The sequence below is a fragment of the Pterocles gutturalis genome, unplaced genomic scaffold (assembly GCF_000699245.1).
Source record: "Pterocles gutturalis isolate BGI_N339 unplaced genomic scaffold, ASM69924v1 scaffold18815, whole genome shotgun sequence".
Taxonomy (NCBI): domain Eukaryota; kingdom Metazoa; phylum Chordata; class Aves; order Pterocliformes; family Pteroclidae; genus Pterocles; species Pterocles gutturalis.
Genome location: NW_010143836.1, coordinates 31,943 through 49,299, shown reverse-complemented (window position 1 = coordinate 49,299; position 17,357 = coordinate 31,943). Strand labels below are relative to the sequence as shown.

The following is a 17,357-nucleotide window of genomic DNA, read 5'->3' as shown; positions in this document are numbered from 1 at the left end:
AAAACCAATTAAAAGGGCTAAGTTTCCTTTCCCTGATTGTTTTGAATTCCTTGTAATTTAGCAGACTAGTTTGTTTAGAGATTTTTTTTTTTTCCAAAGGCGGGGAGCTAAAGATGAAAGTGTATATTGAGGGGGATATTTAATATCTTGTTTAGGTAGAAGCATGGCTTCCCACTAACTTATGCAATCAGTGGGCTGAAATATCCATCATCTAACTGTATCTTCAAACACTTAAATACATTTGAGACTCTGTTTATTCAGCAATTCTGACAGTGTAACTTCTGAGTTTTGTGTGGAACTATCTTCTATTGCAGTGCTAGAAGGTGAAACTAAATATGTGTCAGCTTCAAATCTGGCTTCAAACAGTTGACTGCAAAGGAACAAGCTATTGCTAAAAAATTGAACTTTATATGGAGTATGAGCATGGACACTATTGTAGTTACATACCTACTTAGGACTTAAAAAATCAGGGTTCCATTTCTTACCAGGTTGTGAACTTCAAGGGCTACTCTGAGCAATCCATGAAATGAATAGAATAACTTTATTTTCAGACATTTGACTAGTGGAGCTATCAGACTGGAAGTTACTGTCTTACAAGTACTTTAAGTTATTAACATTTACAGTTCTCTAGTTCCACAGGGGTACCAAATGTTTCATGTCGTCGTGGACCATAACAACCCCAAAAGATGCTGCATGCTGGTTTGGAGTTACATTTCACTCACACAACATAATTCTGTTTTGGTTTTGTCAGGCTTTTGTGGATTTCATTAGTGTTTCTGTCAGTAAATCCCAATAAAATTTGCAGACCAAAGAGCAAAAACCATATATATCAAAATTAAAAACAAATAAAAACCCCAGTACCAATGTACCTTGGTTTTAATTTTTCTTTTCTTTACAGATTGATTAAAGAAAATAAAAAACATCAGGAACTGATTTTGGAAATTTGCTCAGAAAAGGACAACTTAAAAGATGAACTGAAAAAACGAACAGAAACAGAAAAGCATCACCTCAACATTATTAAGCAGGTAGAGATAACAACCAGTATCTTACCTGTGTATGATGCCACTATTGCCACTGTCTAACAAGATGTCCTTGGTAGTACAGAGGAGAAGGAAGGAATGCCTGTGCTTATTATCCTAAGCTTTTTAAGAGGATAAATCTGCTATTCCATTCTGAGAAATATTATTAATTGGCTAAAAGTGTTTATTGCCTTTCGATAAACTGACCTCCTAGATTCACATCACTGAAGTGTTCTGTGTTGGAAGTCTCTTGAAGTCAAGAGAGGTCCAGTTTCATGGGTTGCCTTGGTGGGTAGGTTGTGTGCCTTGGCGTCCTGCTGGAGGCAGTGTATGTTGAAGGCCTGTTAGACCTTTTTACAAAAAATGACAAATTAGTCTTTTATCCTGATAGGATGATTTATTTCTTGTATTTAGGCATAAAGGAGACCTTATGTGAATGTTTTATCATGCCCAATTTCTTCTTTATTGTCTTCATCTTCTGTTGTTAACTGCTGCTAATAGAAGTGGATGGGGGTGTAGTTACAGTTGTTAAACATTAACAATGTGTTGAACGTGTATAAAGAGTAGAGCATATTAACTATGGTCTTGCATGTTATTTTGGTATTATGTTGCTCTATAGAGGCATTTCCACAGTTAATTGTTCAGAACAATGACAGACCAAAGAGGAACACAGAGTGTGCATTGGTGTGGGCTGTTTTAGTACAGAAAGAAAAGGTATTGCATCAGGTATCACTGCTTGTCTGTTACAGATTTATCTGCTAATGTTCCTACAGTTGGTTGGTCTAGCTTTATAGACTGATTACAGCTTAGAAATCTGGCAAGAGATAGCATTTAAAATACTAATTTCTGTTTGTCAGTGTACTGGTGATACTATCCTAGTTGTCAGGGATCTCTGTTAATGCCTGCATCACACAGAAATCTGTTCTCAAAGCAGGGTATCAGACTTGTGGTGTTCTAGAGGAATGTATTTACCTAGATAGCAACTTTGTCTGTCTTTGGTTAATTTCAAAGTCTTTGAAAATCTGTGATGTGATTGATCTTATTTTTTTAGTCTTTTTTTTAAGCTACAAATTGGAATTCCATATGCCTTAATAAATCAGCACGAGCAGCTTACTCGTTCTCTCTTGTTTGTATTTCTGTGGTAGCACTGTATGGTTTCATGAAGCTGTATCATGCAGCAATTGCTTTATCCCATTCTGAAAAAAATATTTGTGAGGGAGTTCCTTTTGCTTTCTGGTCAGATAGTAGGATCTGTGATATTACATACTTGCACGTGATTTCAGAAAATACTGGTTTGGAGTGTAGTACTTTTTTATTGTAGTTGGGTAGCACCTGGAGTTGTAACATACATTGCAGTGAAAAACTTGAGTTGTTTTCATTTGTGATGTGAGTGTTTTAATGTTACAATGTCTGAATTCCTGTTTTTTGGTAGCTTTCAAGTGAATGAAATCTTGGCTGTACTCACAGCTCTAAGCAAACTGTACATGTGTGCTTGCATGTGTAAACCTTTTTTTTTTTTGTATGGGCAATGATTAATTTGGAAAGCTAAATAGGATGTGATCAATTAATTGTGTGATAGCAGAGGTATTTTGGGTTGTTGCCTTTGTTGTGCAGTTCCAAATTGCTACATAAATGTAAGATGCTGACCCTGAGATCTTGTACTTTTTTAGAGCCCACCCCACCCACTCCCCCAAAAACCAAATCAAACAAAAAAAAATTAACCTTGGTGGATTGGCTTTCCCCTAGAACAAGGAGATAGATAGTCACTAAGGCACAATTTGAACAACCTTCGGGCAGCATTACAGCTCGTGTAGCCACCACTTGCTCTTGCGCTAGTGTTTCTGCTTTTTGTCCTGGACTTGCTTGGCTGTGCAGCGAACATGCTCTGGGTTCAGCTGAATGTTGGTAATTATTTCTCAGCTGGATGGGGTCTCTGATTTGGTTCACAAAGCAGCTAAAAACAGTGCCAGCACAATGACTAAGCGCTTCTTTATGTGCCGAGTTATTTTTCAATGAATTAGTTCCCAGTCTGGTTCAATACAGATGCATGACTGCTTTGCTGGCACAGTGGAGGATGTGGCGCAGGGATAGCAGCAGAAGGGTGGAAGGTGAAGCAACTTCAGAGAGCAGCCAGTTCTGCTCTGGCATCTTAGCATTTGCTGTCAATCTAATTTTTTGTGTAGTAAATTACTATGCCTCCTCTTTTACTTGATCTGATGAATCTTCAGTCTCATTGAAGGTGAGAATTTACATCTTTAGTGTTTGTACTGTAACACAAAGCTAAAGGTTGATATGGATAGTTGCAGCCTGACAAGTATACAATACAGGTAAGTGTGTGTTGAAGCATCTAATTTTGTGTGAAATATTCCTGCCTATATGAAACATGATCAAAGTCTTATTTTCCCTATAATTATATCACAATGTTGCCTTTTAGCTGGAAGCAAGAATGGAGGAGCTTAATAAAGAGGTGAAAGCTAGTAAAGACAAACTTCTGACTCAAGATACAGCAGCCAAAAATGCTATTCAGCAGTTGCATAAAGAGATGGCCTTTCGAATGGAACAGGTAATATAGAAAACCTGAAATTATTGAACATCTTCTGAACAAACTTGGTTCTTGTAGGAAACGTGCAGCCTAGGTTGTTAGATCACTAGATAAATTTTCCAAAATAGGAACTACTAGAGTGTGGTTATATATGCATTTTTTATAACTGACAGCAGTGAATTTCTAAATAGCTGTTAATGCTCTAGAGTGTCTGATAACTCTTTAATGTGTGTGTTTATATGTATGGAATTCAGCCCTCAAGCAAATCTTGTTTTCCTTGCCTGTAAGCTGATCTTGGTTCAAAAAAGAGGTAAAAGCTGGCGGTAGCTTTTTTCAGACAGGCTATCACAAAATTAATATTTTTCTCTACTCCAGCACAAAGCTCTTCTTTTGTCTCCTGTATTACTGAGAGCTGAGATTATTTTTTTCCTTTGTTGATATCATATTATGGCAAGTATTATTTCTGTTATATGAATTCTAAAGCTCAGTGTCTGGTTTTTTGGTTTTTTTTTTTTTTTTTTAAGCTGAATTTTAGTGCAGGGGGGGGGGGGATCTGTAAAATCAGACACTGAAAATAAGCCACCTGAAAAATAAGCCACTGGATAATGATTGTGCAGTTGGCATGTGGATGAGGGAAGACAGAAGACTGGTACTGGGTATTTGCAAAATTGTTTTGTTACTAAAACTTGCCAAATACACTTCTTTCCTTCTAAAACAACAAATTATATTCCAAATTACTAATGTATTGTTAATTCATTTGAGATGTTTAGCTGTGAAGCTGCAGCTGCTTACTGCTTAGTGCTACTCATCCTTACTGTTAGGATGAGTAAATCCTGTATTTAAGTGGGATCTAATGTTATTCTTTGCAAAACTGGACTGTTAAGTCCTACTTTGTTATGCTACTATACTGCAATAGTGCAAGTATCCAGTAGCATATTTAATTATTAAATACAAGGTTGAGTCATTCTACTTTAATATTTTTCAAGGCAAACAAGAAATGTGAAGAAGCACGCCATGAAAAGGAAACAATGGTGATGAAATATGTCCGAGGGGAGAAGGAGTCTCTTGACCTCCGAAAGGAAAAGGAGATACTTGAGAGAAGAGTGAGAGATGCAAACAAAGAAATAGAAAAGCATACTAATAAAATCAAACAGCTTTCTCAGGAAAAAGGAAGATTGCACCAGCTCTATGAAACCAAGGTACTCTTAAGTATTGCTGTATGACTTGAAGGAATGAATAAAAGCACTAACAGAACAACCTTATCACTTGTTTGCTATTGTACTTAGTGAAAGAAACCTGTTTTCATTTGGTTTTGCTGTATAGCTGTGAAAACCCCTTTCCTCCACAGGAAGGGGAGGAAGTTACTGAGTTCTCATTGTCATCTTTTTGCAGTTCCTTTTAATATTTCTCTGAATATTAGTTTATGAAACGTTACAATTTTTTTTTGACAAAATTGAAAACACTTTGTTGTGGTTGTCTGGACTTTGAGGAAATTTCTAGCTCGTTTGGATTCTTTTTTTTAAGGCTGTAATGGTGTTACGTTTTCACTATTTTTTGGTGGTTTTCTCTTTTGTACTACTGAAAATTTGTAATAAAGCAATAGGATTTTTCAGGCCCAATTTCAAAACTTTGCCATTTTTTTTTTAGAAGCCCGTAAGAGATTCCCACTAGCCTCTTAAAATTATCAAGGTCTTTTTGTGTTGTGCTTCATAAGTCTATTTAATAAAAGTTGTTAAATTAGTAGGGTTCAAACTTTGGTTTAGGTTTCTTCTGAGCAATTGTACTATTCACAAAAGGATGAGAAAAATACATCTTCATAAAAGTCCTAAAAATCATGCTTCGGAAACAAAAAATCACCTCTGTGTCCTCTCACATGAACAGGAAGTGGGAGCGTGACTTCAGGTTTTCTAAACAAAACTTAACATACTGTCTATCTTCATAATCCTGAGGATTACACTAGAGCCGTACAGGAATTGTACTGCCCTCATAAGGTGCTGCTCACAGGTTAGTGATTTGAACAGCCTGAATTTTGCTGTCAGTGCTCACACTAGTCTGCACCTGTGTGGTTGGTAATACCATTCCATTGGCATCAGTTTTTGTCTGTAGCCTTGTAAAATGTGACTTTACCACTTTGAACCTGTATTTTCCTCATCCTTGTGTCAAAAAAATCCAAAAAGAGAACTGTGCAGCTTACCCAGGAGATAGTTATCTTAGATCTGAACTCTAGACTGTGCTTTGCCTTTTAACAGATCTATAACATTAATATACATTAAACAGTAACGCAGCCTTACCTTGCTGTTCAAACCAGAACATTGATGATTTTTTTTGCTGAATTTTGGGCTAAAGCGTTATTGAGCACTCTCAAGTGTGTGCATGCTTTTGCAAAATCCAGACACTCACAAAAAAACCCCAACCCATCTGCATTTGACACTTGAGCAGGAGTCTTGTAGAGGCACTAAATGATTTAAATCTATGAAATAAAATCTATGAAATCTTCTTAGGATGGTGAAGCCACTCGACTCAACAGAGAAATAGAAAAATTGAAAGAAGAAATCAATTCTCATGTTATCAAAGTAAAATGGGCTCAGAACAAATTGAAAACAGAAATGGATTCACACAAGGTTAGTGAAGTGGTACTAGTACCATGACATGAAAATACATTCAGAGAAATCTAGTTGTTATACTGTTTACTTTTTACATAGTACTGAAATCTGTTTCTGACGTGTTTTTTGCTTAATTTGAATACCTGCAGCAAAAGTCAGAATAGTGCTCTTAAAGATACTGATATGGAAATGGAAATGTTGACGGGATATGAGGGGAGGATGTATGGGAGGGATTCTGTTTAATCTGGTGATCTTTTCTTACGTCAATTAAATGTCCTCTTAGTTTAATTTTTATGTGATAGAGTTACATCTGTTATCTGAGAATGTGCATGGCACATAACCAAGAGATCCTTTTGTTGTGCTTTCAGTACTAGAACAAACAAAATTGCATAAAATAATAGCTGAATGGAAGCAAGAGGAAAAATAATGCTGGAAATATTTTGTTGTTGTTAATTCTTTCCAGACTGAAATAGGAATGTTTTATTATGAGAAATGCTTTTCCCAGATTAAGTCAGCTAAATAGGTTTAACCCATTATTTATTACTGGTTTTGCAGGAAACCAAAGAACGCCTCAAAGATGCAACGACAAAATTAACTGAAGCAAAAGAAGAAGCAGACCAGATAAGGAAAAACTGTCAAGAAATGATAAAAACCTATCAAGTAGGCACATTTTCTAAGGAGATGCAATCAGTGTTTAGCATCTGAGTCTTCTCTTTCCTTCCTTTCTGTCTTCAGCTGTAGCAGGAAAGTTATCCTGTGTGAGCTACAGAGCTGAGATAACTAGTTACTGATTTCTTTACTTGGAAAATTGTTAAATAAAAGGGAAAATGTTTGTCTTGATTGGCATGCAGTGTAGGGGTCTTTCTTGGCATGTTCAGGATGATTAGGTGTGTACATACAGAAGAGAGCTTCAGTGATGTGAAAGCTGTCTGTATGCTCATAAAACCAGAAAGGGGAATGTAAAACTCTAAAACTGTGTTTAAATATCTTCAATCCTTTTAGGAGTCAGAAGAAATTAAATCAAATGAGTTGGATGCAAAACTCCGAGTAACTAAAGGAGAACTAGAGAAACAAATTCAGGAGAAGTCTGACCACCTGGAGGTAAATATGTGGTGTGTTGGCAAATTAGTAGTTAAGAATGCCATGAGTTTTTAATTTTGGGAATCTTATTTTAATCTGCTTTTGATTTTTGCCAAACGTTTTTCTTTCTGGCTTAGTAATACATCCCAGGTGTCTGCCTCCAGCCCTGCATTTTGGAGGATGTTTTTAGCTATTATGTTGGATTCACTTTTTGAAAAACAAAGTTATGGGAAAAGTATGATACAACAATAATGAAATAACTGCTCTTTCATTTATAAACAAGAATGTTGCTATAATTTAGACTACAAATTCAGATGATAAGCAGGCCTTTCTCTGACCAGTATTTTGCCAAGCTATGTGGCAAGGAGAGATGGGGAGCAGCCTCTCTTCTATGTAGATATTTGCTGGCCCAAAATCTAAATTCTCAAATTATTTAGTACCTATTCACAGCTCTTATGTGCATATGCCATCTTCAGTTTGCCTAGAGCTTTTCCCAGGGGCTGTTGTGGCTTACATTTGTACACCTAAAACCAGAGTTTGTAATCTCACTTTTGTTCTCAGTTCTTCTGAAAATAAAGAAGCTTTTAGGCTTTTCTTTGCTTTTTTGAATAAGTAAAACAAACCTTTAGAGTACCTGTTGTGCCGGCCTGCACTGGCCTAGACTTTCTTGACATCCCAGGAGGTGCCACTGTCCATTTAGGTTTCTCAAGGAGCTTCTCACTTTTTAAAAAGGTGCATCATGCAAAAATAAAAGAACTGGAAGACTTGAAGAGAACATTTAAAGAAGGCATGGATGAACTTCGAACACTGAGAACAAAGGTAATGTGTGCTGTGCTGGACTGTAGTGGGGTTAAAGGCATAGTGTTGAGTTTTGGAACAAGACTATATGCAGTGTGTTAATGTTATTTTTACTTCTTTTGGAATAAAAAGTGTGATTAGAGGCTGGCTGGCATACTAGAAGGGATACCTAACTGTGACTCTGGATAGCTGTTCTTAGGGAGTATGGGTTGGTCCACAGTACAACAATGTTTTGTTTGGCTGAAAAGTTGTGATAAAACATTTTAGTAAACATCTTGTAAATTTAGTAACTTTGGAAAATGAAAAATAGGTGTAAACTTTTCCTACCTATGGAGCTAGTTTTGTGGAGGTCATACATGTGATCCCTGGTAAGGAGTATGTATATGCTGTCCATAACTTCTGAACAGTCTATAGATTAGCGTGCCAAGCCCTCTCTCCAGAGCAGGGACTTAGCTCAATGAGACCTTAGAAGAAGGGAAGAAGACATAATAAGGGTTGGCTTGGTAACTGGGGAAAGATGGTATCTTTGTATTCTGCTCCATTAGACTTAAAAGTTTGAGTCTTTAGACAAAACTAATGTTAATCACACTTGTTTAATTATTTTTTTTTTTTTTGCATTTTGATATGTTTATAATTCTGACTGTATTTGATCTGAAATATTTGGGGTATTGTTCTAAGCTACTTGGAGTCACCAAAAAATAACACAGGAGCTTTGTACAACAGTCATTTGATCAGAGTAGTTCAGCTCTGCAGTTTGGGAGAATAAATAGTTTCTGATTTTTTTTCTGTTTAGGTAAAGTGTCTAGAGGATGAGCGTTTAAGAACAGAAGATGAGTTATCCAAGTATAAAGAAATCATTAATAGACAGAAAACTGAAATTCAGAATTTGCTGGACAGAGTCAAGACTGTAGATCATTTGCAGGATCAACATCAGAGGTACAGCTATGCACTTTGAGGAATTATTTAAAATATTATCTGGGATGTGGAAAGCTTGGGTGTTTTGGGTTTTTTAATTGAAATTATTGATGCTTTAAGATGTTTTGTAATTTGAAGAATCCCTGTCCTAATTTAAGTATTTTTCCAATCTAAATCAATATTGCCAGTGCTGGAGACAACCTTGGTGGCCTCTTATAAGGGAATTGAGCCTGATAAATACAATTCTTACATCTTTCATTATTAGAATAAGAAGTGCTTGCTTTCTCCTGTACTCTATAGGAAGTTATGTCTTCTACGTGTCTGCCCAGTGCTCGTTTTATTGAAAGACTGGGGAAAAGCAACTGAACTGGAAAGACAGATTGCTTCAAAATTTTGATGGATGAATGAAAGAATTTAACAAAAACAGTTTTATGGATTTGACAGATGCTATATTCGGATAGTAGGGAGCACTTGTATTTCTAATGGACTGGAATTCATCCTGCTGTGTCAAAGTTCACTCATTTAAGAATATGAGGAAAATAATCTCTGGGGAGAGTTGGGTTTATGAGCAATTCAGGAGTGGCTGAGCATAGTCATGTTTCTGTATGGTACATATGGACTAGAATGTACAAATGCTATCTACTTCACTGATTCTAACAGTGTTGCCTAAAAAGATATAGACAAATTTCAAATAAGCAGAACCACCCATATGTCCTTCCTGTGGTTTTTAAACAGTTTTTATTTATAACTGAAAAATATTTCAGTGATTTTTATGCCTTCCTCAGGGTTTGGAGAATGAAGCATTTTCCATTTGTTATGGGCTGGTCAGCTGTATTGGCACCGTGTCGTCAGCCTGTCTAGGGAAACTGCAATCTGTTAGAGACAACCGAAGTTTACACTTTGATCAATAAAAGTTATTTTTCACTTGGGAACTTGCCAAATGAATTAAAAGAACTGTGATTGCAGTGTGAAACTACACAGATGTTTTTCCAGTTATATTTTCTTCTCAGTAATTTAGGTCATTAATTGTTCCTCTGCCTTATTTGCTTTTATTTCAGTACAGTTTCCTATCTTTAAGCTCAGATTATACCTAATAAGATGCAATTGTTTTGACAGAGACGAACAAGAAATCAGTGCTTTAAAGGAAGAGGCAGATGGTTTCAATTCTCTGATTGCTGATCTCCAAAAGGATATTGAAGGTAGTCGGAAAAGAGAATCTGAGCTATTGATATTCACTGAAAAATTAACCAGTAAGAATGCACAGCTTCAGTCTGAAAACAATTCCTTACAGAGCCAGTTGGATAAGCTTTCTTATAGCAAAAGAGAGTTGCAGAATCAGCTGGACTGTGTTCAACAGAGTAAAGATGATCTGGTGAGTACAGTGTGCAGCTTGTTTTTTGCAGAAGACATCTGATACTGATAAAGATGTGGCACATGAATGCCACCTTGTGTCTTTACTTATCCTACTGTAATTTCTCGTTGAGTTTGCCAGTTTGATAGAATAATAGCAGCAGAATATGAATACCTCATATTTCTAAGGGGAAAGAGGCATGCTGCACTGGAATGAGGGAGCGTTACTGTGTTGCTCTTTCTGGAACCACAGAGCTGTTCTCTGTGCAGCTGTTGTTGGAACAATCAAAAGGTTGTAATTTGTCTGTGAAACTTACTGTAAACTGTTTCTTAGGTCCTGTTTGTACTGTGAGGTAAATGTAATTTTTAATAAACTTGGTGTGGCGTGGAAGGTAATGTGACTGCACTGTCCAGCTCTGCATGGCTCTGTACTGTACATGTAGAGGTTTTGGAGATAGTTCAAGAGCCTTACTGCAGTGTTGCACTGTGCTGCATAGTCATTTGCAGTGGTAGTGCTTAACTTAAATAATAAATGTAAAATGTGAATGATTCCCAGGTGGAAAGTAAAGTGTAGAGTTAGGGCTGTTGAGCATACAGTATGGTTAGGCTGGAATTTTTTTGTATATGACTGAAAATAAAACTACAATTTCAGGCCACCAAGTTGCAGAAGGAGGAGGATCAGCGCAAGCTAGAGGTTGAGACTCTACAGGCTCAGCTAGCTTCAGAGCAGAAAGAACTAACAGTGCTGAGGACCCATGTGGATGAACTGAAAGATGAACTGGCTACCCAGAAGCGCAAGCATGCAGCAAACCTGAAAGATCTCACAAAACAACTTCAGCTAGGTTGAAATTATTTTCAGATATAATGAGTCAGCCTCATCTGTAAACCCCAACCGCAGTGTTTGGTAGAGACTAGGGCCCTGTCTGTGTATGCACGCTGTTTGAGTGTAGCCCTTCAGAATCTCCCTGTCCTAAAGACGAGAAGAATGAGCGAGCAAGTTAAATCTTGGGGAGCCTGCAGTTACAGGCAACAGGCCTTAGTGTCAATTTTCAGTCTTAAATATAACTTTCAAAATGGGCTTAGATATAAAATGGAAGATTTCTTTCAATAGAGCTTGGTATTTTTTTATCATGTATGTGACTATTGAAATGTCACTGTGGGTATATTTGGATCCTGGTCTGTGTGGGAATATATTCAGAAGTTGCTAGAAGTTTCCTTGTTGCTGACTTTATCAGGAATTGCTGGTGACAGTTATTTTTTTAGTACATTAAACAGACCTCTTTGGTTTTTTTAAAAATGGATATGGAGAGACTGGTGACTAATTTTGTCAAGAAATAGAGATCATTAAATACCCAGTAATGCATATGCTCTGAATGCAAATAGACTTGAATATAATCAAATCTGTTTGAAATGTATTTGAAAGAAGACATCCTGTTGGCATTGCGCATGACAAGTTCCATGTCTCTCTTTGTACATACATGAGCAGCTGCGCACTTTCCCTCTTGATCCCTCCGGAATGAGTGGTGCTTCTGGCAGAACTGCTACACTCAGCTCCCAGTAGTGGTCTACTTAAGAGTTTCTGGAACACAGTTGCCATTCTGTCATTCAGTAGTTATTTACATGGCAGTACTAATCAAAAGTAAAATCAAATTTAGGTCTCATTCTTCCCATTTAATCCTATGTATGATATTACTCCCTTCAACTGGCAACTGCTGCAGGCTGTAGGGATCTCGGTGGATGTTGCATCCAGGTGCTTCATGGTTGGGGACAGGGAGAGGAGGACAGCTGTTTGGTTTTGGTTTGTTTTTTCCCCCCCCTAAGATTTTTAGTTGTTACCATTATCCTTCAGTTGTCAAGCCATGTCAAGTTAGTGCAGGTCAGAGAGGATTTTGGCATGTTGTGTAACACTGATTTTTGGTTTTGATCTTCTGTTGATAACCATCATTTTCTTAAACTTCTAGCACGGAGGAAATTGGATCAGATGGAAAATGGTAATTATGACAAAGAAGTCAGCAGCATGGGGAGCCGTTCTAGTTCATCAGGTAATATAGCACATAGCAGGGCTGCCAAAACAATCCTTCGATCTTAATAAGGTTGCCATGGTGTGCTGCCGTGAGCCTTGCTCTTTCTGTGGTTTGTGCATATGCAGTGTGTGGGCAGCCCCCCGTGAAAGCTGACAGAAAAACCTTTAAGCACCAAAATGCACTTGGCTGAATGCAGTTGTAGTTGCTTATTCTTATTACGAGATTAAAGTTTAATGTTTCTCATGTTTATATATTTTGGTTCTTTTTAAATGCCTACCTGTTTTATTTTGTCGCTTTTATGTTTGGAGGAAGCTCAGAGGACTCCAGTTTATAGAGGGCCCTCTTAAATGCTGCCAGAGGCAAAACAGAAATGAGCAATGGCTTCCAACGTTGTTTAATTGGTCTATTGACAGTTGCAACTGTGTAAATGGTAAATCAATTAGAATGTTCAGAGGCATCAGTGTATTTGTGTAAAATACTTTCTATCTGGTCAGAAGTGAAGTGCTTATCTTTAGGACTGAAAACAACATCTGTTTTCTTCTTCAGTATCTTTGGGTTAGTTCTGCTGGTGTCCTGTGATCTCACTGTATAAGAGAGATAAGTACTTAGAGAGAAGAAAAGAAAGAAAAGAATTTCAAGCTCTGAGTGATCTCTGCTGCAGAGTATTTATATGTAGGGCTTTTGTCAGTCTGTACACAGTTTTCATAGTGTTGTCATTTTAGTGGACTCCAAAACAGATATGTTTAAAATCAGCTCCGTCATGTACAAAGTAGTATTAATGAGTATGAAGGTACTTCTGGAGGAATAAGCATTACTGAAGCAAGCACACTTATGCTAAAGGAACTAAGCCCCTGGTGGCTGTTTCAGCATGTACTGGTTAAATGGTAAAAGGATTGCTTATATAAAACCCACTAACATATAAGGGAAACTGACACTCTGAAGAAAATATCCTAAGCTACTGAAATGTACTGAATGCACACACTGCATTAGCGGAGACATCTTACCTGGTATAAAAGTAAAAAGAGCTTTTAAAAATATGGATGTATTGGCAGGGTCCCTTAATGCGCGCAGCAGCACTGAGGAGCGGTCACCTGAGAACACTGGATCTTCAGTAGCTGTGGATAGCTTCCCAGAGGTGGACAAGTCTGTCTTGGTTGAAAGAATACTAAGGCTGCAGAAGGCACATGCTCGAAAAAATGAAAAGATGGAGTTTATGGAGGATCACATTAAACAACTGGTGGAGGAAATCAGGAAAAAAACAAAGTATGTTTTGAGTTCTTTACATTCAATTTTTCAGTGTTGAGCTGGTTCACTAGACAAGTATTGTGAATTTTATGTAAGACAAGTAATTGTCTAAATGAGAATATTTAAAACCGTAAAAATACTGCAATGACTGTAGATCTCAAAGGTAGGATTAGTGTTGGGTTTTTTTTCTCCTTATCTTTGCCCAGCAGTTACTTGCTGAGTTGTTTACTGTTAAAATTTTTCAGGAGTAATAGAATGGTGCAAGTGGTTTTTGGTAGCAAAATGGTCACCAGGTAGGTAGGTGGCTGATTTGAGGGCTGCTGCCACTGGCTGACAGAAGAGTCCGTGCTCTTCATGTGCTTAAAGGGTGCTGATTACAAGTGTTTGTTTTGGAAGGAGAATATGTATAATTCCAGATGGTAGTCTGGCACGCATATCAAACAAACAATGTATCTGAGCCAAAGGTGGTCAGTATTTAACATGTGAGACGAGATTCCACTGACATGGAAATATCATCTTACAGGGTGATATCTGGAACTTCAGTTAGGAGGGGAAGAAACTGTGGCACACACCTTCCTCTGGAAAGTATAGTTGTCTGTTAAGTACAGAGCTTGCTTAACGAGCCTATACATTTATGCCCATCTGGTACCCTTTCGTAGAACGTGATCACAGCTTGTGAAGACTCTTGAGCAGAGACTTTTAATTTTTATCTCATCTGTAGAAAGCTTAAGAATCCCTGACTTGAGTCTTTCAGCAAAGAAAAGTAGAGAGAGACATTTTTTTAAGTACCTTTTTTGCTTCGTTAACGATATTACTTTCTCAAAATACTTCTAAATTGTAAACCTTGTGCATTGTAGTGACACAGTTTACCAGCATCTGCTATAGCACTTGTTGTATCCCAGGTGCTCCTCTGACCTAGAAATTGCAGGAGTTGATTTTCACTGCCTTTTCGGTAATACAGTACTGCTTGAAAGTAAAATTACTCTTATATAAGAAATTAGAATTTACTTCAATGTCTGACTTTTCACTGTCTTGTAATGCTATAATGTTTGTTTTAATTTTTCCCCTCTTAGAATTATTCAGAGTTACATTTTGCGGGAAGAAGCTGGAACGCTATCGTCAGAGGCCTCTGACTTCAACAAAGTACACTTGAGTAGACGGGGTGGGATTATGGCATCTCTGTATACATCTCATCCTGCAGATAGTGGTCTCACCTTGGAACTCTCCTTAGAGATAAACAGGAAGCTGCAAGCTGTGTTAGAAGATACATTACTGAAAAATATAACCTTGAAAGTGAGTAGCTACGCCAGCTCTTCAGCACGTTCTTGTGGTTCTGAGATAGTGCCTTCGAAGAGATGCGTGCTGTTAAAGGGGGGAGGCTGTTCAGAAGTCAGCCCATTGTGAATTAGTACCGCTGATAATACTGGATTAATCAGAATTCTGTAACATAATCCACACTGAACCTCTGTTTTGGGACCTTCATAGTATACTGCACTAATGGGCTGCTTCTTGAAATAAATTCTGTGCTGCCTGTGCTTTTAGTGGGGAAGGGCCTCTCCATGCTCTCCCCGAGTCACTTGGAGGTAGGGGCATGGACTTCACATGCCTGGTCCTGTGCTGATAGCTGGGTACCCTGTTGAGCTCTTGGGGCAGTGTGTCTGCTGCGAGGGAGAGATGGCAGGCTGGAAAATGTTGTGCAGGCTGACAGCTGGACTGCAATGTCCTGCAGAAGTTGGAGATCTCTTCCTGTAGTTATTCCCCTTGAATGCCATACTTTCTAGACAGCCTGTAGAATATCAGTAACTGCAAATAAAGACTGACTGAGAGCTTTGCATCCTTTACTGAAATAAGCTGGTTTTTCTCCAATTCTGTAATCATTTGTGCTTGTTCTGGGTACTTGAACGTATAAACCTGCTGACGTAAACAGTAATTTTAAGTTAGTGTATTTTGTGCTGATTGACTCATTTTCCCTGTATAACTTTATCCTATCCTTTTTTCTTCCCCCAAAAGGAAAACCTACAAACTCTAGGAACAGAAATAGAACGGCTTATTAAACACAAGCATGAACTGGAACAGAGAATAAAGCAGACGTAACTAAAACTTTTATGGGATAACCAACGTGAAGATTCAGAAAAGGCAGGTGCTACAGACCACTGGTTTTTTACATTTTTCCTGAAATTTGAGTGCCTGCCAGCACAAGCATCCGGTATTTTGCATATACGGCCTTTAGCCATACCGGCTGTCCTTTCTTATGTGAGAGATCTGCAAAGATTGATATCAACGTGGTTTTGGCTACCCAATACCAGCCTGAGGTGTCGCTGAATTTTACTACACACTACATTTATCTAAAACTTTTATTTTAAATGACATATGCTTTGCCGTGCATACTATGTTTTGAGTGAGTTGCAGTGAGATTTGAATTTCTCCACAGTATCATTAATCAGTCTCTTAATGATGGAGCTTGAAAAAAATAAAACCAATTATGTCTTAGTTGCTGTTGAACATATCCAGTGTTACTGAGCTTTAAGGGCTTTCAGACATTATTTCCTTTCTTGCATATTATTTCTGATACTTAGGTTGATTAAGCATTTTTGACATATGCATGGAAAAATGCTTTGTCACAAAATTTTGAAGTGGTGGCCATGATATTGCGTGTTTTCTGCTTCAGATTAACAATCAACTTGTCAGTTTCTTTGTTTGAAAGAAGTGAAACAACAGTAAAACTAAGGGATTAAGAAGGTTTCTGATTCAGTTGTTGAGTATGTGTAATTGGAACAAACGTCAGTTGAACAAGGCCTGTAAACCTTTGATCTTCAGACATGTGGATCTAAAGTCTGATATTAGATAATTGGTTAATAAAGTTCTCTGGCCTTCTGCATAATGAACAGCATTTAAAAAGCAGGAGTTTAAACTGTCCATTGTTATATATGTACAGATAGACATTGTGATTGCATCTGGTTTCAGATGATGAGAAAGTCTGTTTTCAAAGACAAATGGAAGCTAACTAAGTTTCCTCATTAACTGTGTCTAGACCAGTCAGTGAAAGTAATGGTAAGAACTGGGAAATGGCATCTAAACGGGATTTTAATCTATTGGTTGGACTGTGAAAGTGGCACAGAAATCTGTATGACTCCTTAATTTTACTGTTGTGAAGAATTAGTTGGTCAAAATGGCACAAACTGAGAACTGTCACTTAGTCCTTCAGTGGCTGAGACGGTGATGGAAGAAGAGTATCAAGGTGTCAAGATTCTGGTTAGTCACAGCATCATGTTCACATTTTAATTCCAGGATAAGCAATTTGCAGGATCTGAAATATCTGTATTCCAGTAGTAAATGCCTACATTTCTGTATTTATTGCCTTTTGACCAAAATGAATTGACCAGATCACCGTGTAAATATATACTTCAGGTTTTTATTAAATACTTGAACTTCCTATTATAATGAAAAAAGATTCAATGTACATTTACAGTAGCAGTGCTTTAGCTATTTTAATTAGAAAGAACACCTGGGGGGCTGGGTGTGGAAATCTATTTTACCACAGGCACCATTTGTATTATGCAGGAAACAAGGGGCCTGAATCCAGCAGCACATGGCAGGAGTGGGAGGGGATAATTTATCACAGCATCTAGGGGACTTACGGGTGTGTGCTCCATTTTCAGGTGCCACTGAGTCCCTTGAGCTTTGTAATAAACCAAATTGAGGAAAAGGACCGGATTTAGTTTGCGTAGTTTGATTCAAGACAGTGAGATTTCCTTTTTACTTTAAAGACGGGCATCTCTGA

General features: G+C 37.6%; 1 protein-coding gene across 1 annotated transcript in view; it reads left to right on the top strand.

Moving 5' to 3' along the window:
• Positions 1-15,947, top strand: part of CCDC186 (coiled-coil domain containing 186) — an 18,132-nt gene extending 2,185 nt beyond the window's left edge. The window contains exons 2-15 of the mRNA XM_010084899.1: positions 899-1,025; positions 3,454-3,582; positions 4,548-4,760; positions 6,063-6,182; positions 6,720-6,824; positions 7,167-7,265; positions 7,977-8,063; positions 8,836-8,978; positions 10,074-10,329; positions 10,960-11,149; positions 12,269-12,349; positions 13,384-13,594; positions 14,650-14,869; positions 15,587-15,947. Coding sequence (XP_010083201.1) covers positions 899-1,025; positions 3,454-3,582; positions 4,548-4,760; positions 6,063-6,182; positions 6,720-6,824; positions 7,167-7,265; positions 7,977-8,063; positions 8,836-8,978; positions 10,074-10,329; positions 10,960-11,149; positions 12,269-12,349; positions 13,384-13,594; positions 14,650-14,869; positions 15,587-15,670 — 2,065 coding nt within the window. The 3' untranslated portion in view covers positions 15,671-15,947. The remainder of the gene's footprint in view (positions 1-898; positions 1,026-3,453; positions 3,583-4,547; positions 4,761-6,062; positions 6,183-6,719; positions 6,825-7,166; positions 7,266-7,976; positions 8,064-8,835; positions 8,979-10,073; positions 10,330-10,959; positions 11,150-12,268; positions 12,350-13,383; positions 13,595-14,649; positions 14,870-15,586) is intronic.
• The last annotated feature ends 1,410 nt before the right edge of the window (positions 15,948-17,357 follow it).